A 5,690-nucleotide genomic window follows, 5' to 3' on the forward strand; every position below is an offset into this window, starting at 1 on the left:
AAAAAATACAGGTAAGATGGAGTTTGGTCTTTTAATGAAGCCTTTATTGGTTCTGCCTGATTCTAAATAGTATGTTCTAGTGTGCCACATTAAAACATAATTCAGTTGTAAAATGTCTCAACAATCTCTTGCGAACTTTATGTCTTGTAAAACATACACATTCATTGACATTGAGCTAGAATTGTTAGAAAGATTGCTTATTTTGGCAAAATTAGGTGCATATAATGTATATAATGAGAAGTGACCAGGAAATGAACAGGTCCATATATAAGTAGGTACACAGGTGCACTATATTGTTGAGATGTCAGTAAAAGAAAATTGTGTATCCTTTTTTGACAAACTAATTATTAATTTCCGTAATTATGGATTTCTTCATCATCTTGCCACAGAAACTGGGGTTTTGTTAGATTTAATCAATTAGTTATTATAAGCTTTATGAGTTTCTTCAAGTAGAAGAAACACCGAAGGATTTGTGTGTTTTTATCTTTTAAATAAGTAACTACTTATGCGAGAATTAATTAAGCATTTGCTTAAGAAGCTAAGCAATCTCTAAATCCTACAACTCTTCATAAGGTAATTAATTAAGATGTTGAAATATTCTTAGAATCTTTTTATACATATATATTTTCTATGATATTCTGTTCTCCACACATATCTTGTTTTGTCTCTGTTTGACTAAACACATTGTTTGAAATCACTGTTCATGAAGGCAATTCGTATGCTACGGAGTCTGTATTATCTATTGAGATTTTTGTTCCTACCTTACAACCCTTTCATTAAAAACCTTGTAGATTTCAATTTATAAACTGACTTCTTCTATACTTTTTCATCAGCGCAGTCATCTTCCTAATTTTCTTGATGATTAACTATGAGATAATGAGGGCACTCGGAATGATATTTCCTTTAGACAACATTGACAAAGTATTTACATACATGTTTAAGTATTTACATATTTAATTTGTAAATTGTAATATCAGTATTTAGATCGTTCCAAGGGATCTCTTGACAATCCTTCGTCTCTCTCCTAACTAAAAAGCTATAAAACTTGATTGACTTCCTATTTAAATGGAGTTGACTTCAAAGTACATTTGTATACTTAATGTCTATTCATCATTAAGTAAATTACTTCTTTAATATATTATTTCTCTATAAATATGAATACATGTATTTTTAAGAGAAACTGGATTTATCCAAATAAACAAAATATAAATAAAGAAAATGCTATAATTTTAACTCTTAATAGAGCATCATCATTAGTAAAACTCTATTCCCATCAACATGACTTCAAAAATCATCTGTGCCGTCCTTGTTTTTGCCTCATTGGTCAACCTTAATGAAGCTGGATTCAGGTAAAGTCCTTATTTGTTCTTATCGTATGTACATCAATATCCTATTCCTAAAAGATGTTTCTTTGGCGATTGGGCCTGCACTGCAGGATGTACAGTCATGGGTCAAACCTCAGGGATCTGTGGACATGATGGTAAATGTTGGTGTTCTGAGAGAAGGATATCTATTAAAAATTTTAAGGCACTTCTTCCAAGCCGATGCACATTAGGAGAGGAGTTTTGTAATGCTACGTGCCAATCCATTGGCCGTGTGAATGGAACCTGTGCCTATAACGATTGTTCATGTGCTGATGAGTTAATTTCCCCTGATGAATTGGCTTTGTGTACAATTGAAAGTAATTGCAATGTGTATTGTCAGGGATCTGGACGTGCTGGTGGCGAATGCAGGGGATGGAGCTGTGTATGCACTTCACGGAATTAACTCATTTCTCATTATTACTTGTTATTTTATATACTTACGTATGAACATATATTTAAATAAAACAGTCATATGATAACAAGATTATAATTCGTGACTAGTTTATGAGTCACTTTAGATTAATGAAATATACTTGTATTTATCTCTTCATTATTTATTACTAACGACTTGATATTTTGGCTTATTTTACAAAGACAATAAAGGATATTTTATTCAAAATGAAGCCATTTGATATCAATCACCCGCCCAAAGTGATAAGCAGACCTTAATAATATAGCATGTCTAAAGTTTGCCAATTTCTACGTTATTCGATACTTGAGAACACTCGAATTTGGTAAACGGAGGCCTTGGTATTTATATTTTTTCTAGACCGATATTTTAGACCAGAGCGCAATTTAAAGGCAAAAACTAAAATTCAATCATATTCAAATAGTAAACCAATTATTTGCAGTTTCAATCTATGGAAAAATTTCATCCCCCATCATGATTTTATGAGTTGTACAAATATGATTTATGAAACAGATTTAACTTCATTCAATATTGTCCTATGTTCACAATCGGTCATACTTCTTTATTTTAAATTTATCAGACAACCTTTCATACAACAGGCAAAAAAGGCCCAAAATCAGTTGGTAGATCAGGGACGTCCGCAGGAATATATATATATTTTTTTTTTTTGGGGGCGGGGGATTGCCTTGGTTTTTAGAATTTTTTTCAAAGCAAATCCAAAAATTATAAATTAAAAAAAAATTGATAAAGTTATTAACAAAAAAAAAAATATTTTGAAAAAATTTAATCCATCAATTTTTTTTTTCTAAAAATTTTAAGTTTTGTATTTGCTTTGAACAAAATTCTAAAAACCAAATTTTAATTTTAAAAATCCATAGCTTTAAACAAAAAATTTCAAAATTCTATAGCAATTGACAAAAAATTCAATTTTTTATAAAAAAAGTTCTAATATTAAATTTTTTTGGGTAAAAAAAAATCATAAATATACCACTATTTACAAAAAAATAAATGTTATGAAAAAAAAAGTTCAATATTAAATTTTTGGAAAAAAATTCAAAAATTCACTTATTCACAGAAAATTTAAATTTTTGGAAAAAAAATCAAAAATTAAATTTCTAATACTACTTCAAAGTATACAGCTCGTCACAAAAAATTGAATTGTTTTGAAAAAAAAAATCAATATTTAATTTTTTGGAAAAAATTTCAAAAATTCACAGAGCATTTAAATCTGTACAAAAAAATTCAAAAATTCAATTCTTAATATGACTTCAAAATATAAAGGTTTCACAAAAAATTAAATGTTTTGAAAAAAAAAATCAATATTGAATTTTTTGGAAAAATAATCAAAAATTCATAGCTATTCACAAAAAAAAAATTTGGAAAAAAATTCAAAAATTAAATTTAAAATTTTAATTTTTTTGTAAAAAGCAAAATTCTTTAATTTGGGGAGGGCTACCAGCCACCCCTTGCAGATGCCCTTGTAGTTAGCCAATTCTTCTAAACTATATAATAACCAAGTTTTAAAATTATTATAAACAGTTTGAAAAGAGGAAATTTGAATTCAACCAATCAGCGTTCTGAAGAAGCAGAAAGAAGCAGAAACATTGAAATACAGTGTAATTTTTGTGAACCAGTATGTAACGTCGTGCTCTAGAGCGAATTTTTAATGAGGGGCTGATCTACATAAAGTGAATTGAATTAAAGGACCAAATTTTTTTCAGTGTCCCAAAAATCATATTGATCTCAGACCGGACTAGGACTTTCAGACCAAACCTCAACACTAATGATTCATACAATAAAGTATTGTACTTTTTATAAACTGTTGATGGTTGTATGGACTTTTCTTAGTTCCTCTTTGATACAGGTTATTATTGAATAACAATGACACGAGTTACTAAGTCAATCTACGTTGATTATATGTTATGAATGAGCTGTATGGTATATGTACGTATTTGTACACATAATATATTTCCTTATTTAATATCTTGAGCATCCTTGAATATTGATCAGGAAGAAAAGAATATTGAGCATAGCTTTGTTTATGAGTCATAGTTGAATTGCATTCTTCGATTCTTTATTTCTACTCAGTAAGACTCACAAAAAGCTCCAGTGAATCAATACCATTCAAGGTTGGTTTTTGTACAATTTGTGACCTTATTTGAATTATATTTATTAAATGTAGCTATTTTATTCAAAAATGGTCTATTATGTAAATCTTCTCTATATCATCAATGCTTATAATAGTTGACAAATTATTATTATTTATTTAGATTTTTAAAGGGTATGCAAAGCAAATCATTGGAGTAAAACGCCGTGGTTGTTTATAAATAGACATTCAATCATAAACATAATCACGGTATTAATTACGAGGAATGTAATTATATATTCATAAACATAACTAATTAACAACGCTAATCAAATATGTAAGTGCTAAAGCCTTGGACATTTTGTTTAAAGTGCATTTTATTAAATTAAGAACACGTAGGTACAATAATTATATGAATACCTTGAATTTGATTTGGTGGCCGTGAATGAAAGTTGCCTTATTCATAAATTATAAAAATGAAATATTTGACTTCTGGTGGAAGGACATCGGAGGTGGATTTCACTTAAATCTACATTTTCAAAGGAAGATTAAATCATTTTGCAAAACTTTCAAGTCTTTTTATCTTTCTAAAAAAAAAGGTCAAAAAATCCATTAAATAAAACTACAAAAGGTCCTGTATTTAAAAAAAAAACCTTCATTTTTTCCCCAGGGCCTACTCACGCTAAAACTGCCCCTCAACTCAGTCATTATCCTTTCTTTACCCAGATTTGGATCTTCGTTTTTTCCATTTTACTGAGTATTGTGATGTTCTAGCCATGTCCCGCTTGTCGTTCCTTAAAGATAAACAGATAAAACTATATAAATAATAATACATGGGGAGCCAAGTCTGCAGAATATGAAGCGTGAGAGAAAATTTTGATGTGATATTTTGAGTCATGAAGTCCATACTGTACTTAAAGACATGAGGAAGAGAATTGTCTTAATGCAGAAGCCATCCACGCAAATCTGTTCATATTTTGTCGTTCCTATGATTTTAACACGACGGTCAAAGCTTATATATTTGGCCATAGTGACAATATTCTTCTGATTCCTTTTGGTCGGTTTAGTAGATTTTTCGTGCTAATCCTAAATACTCTCCCGTCCCTTTCTGAACTTCTTGTGAAGTTTGAAAACAACAAATCGACTAAGACTATGTTCCCCATAAGCCTCCTACAGTAATTTGTAGGTTTCAAACCCAGACTTGCCCACCAAGGCATAAGATTTGATGAGGCCACGCTTATCAGACATTGAAAGTCAAAAATATTTTTATAGGCCTCGCTGATTTATTAATTTTGACATGCTGATGTACCTGTGTTATTGTTGATATAAGAAAACAACACACATTAAACTAAGATCAGTTTATTTTTATTTTTTATCATGTGTGAAAACGTATATACCTACCTGCATAATAATTTACATATAAGCACTTTGTTAATTATAATCATTAAACCTCAACAATTCTTCCCTTCAAATTGCTTCTGTCGTTCAAAATCTGTCTTATTTGAAGGGAGAAAATACTGTGATATGTTACATTTTGGAAGCACGAGGCATTTTCTCTCCCAGAAAGAAGACAAAAGGTACTTAAATGACCCAAATATATTGACAATGACGTAAGTAACTGATATCTATCATGGTGTGTTATCGTTAATATTTTTCCTTTAGACGGATTTTGCTTTATTTTCAAACCCAGCCTTAAGATTTCGCACTGGACGTCACTATTTTGTGATCCATGCATCCGTATTATTTATGTGCAATTAAGGATTAAACAAGGAGGAAAGTATCTTAAAAAACAGTTGAAAAATAAGAGCTATGCTTAATATTTTTCTTTTTT

The 5,690-nt window shown here is 29.7% G+C and overlaps 1 protein-coding gene across 1 annotated transcript; it reads left to right on the forward strand.

Moving 5' to 3' along the window:
* The first annotated feature begins 311 nt into the window (after positions 1-311).
* LOC121123212 (uncharacterized) lies at positions 312-1,914 on the forward strand. The gene is made up of 3 exons (XM_040718344.2): positions 312-573; positions 1,244-1,349; positions 1,404-1,914. The coding sequence occupies exons 2-3, from the start codon at positions 1,279-1,281 to the stop codon at positions 1,765-1,767; spliced, it is 435 nt and encodes a 144-aa protein (XP_040574278.1). The 5' UTR covers positions 312-573; positions 1,244-1,278; the 3' UTR covers positions 1,768-1,914.
* Positions 1,915-5,690: the final 3,776 nt, after the last annotated feature.

Source organism: Lepeophtheirus salmonis, chromosome 8 (genome assembly GCF_016086655.4).
Source record: "Lepeophtheirus salmonis chromosome 8, UVic_Lsal_1.4, whole genome shotgun sequence".
In the NCBI taxonomy this organism is placed as follows: Eukaryota; Metazoa; Arthropoda; class Copepoda; order Siphonostomatoida; family Caligidae; genus Lepeophtheirus; species Lepeophtheirus salmonis.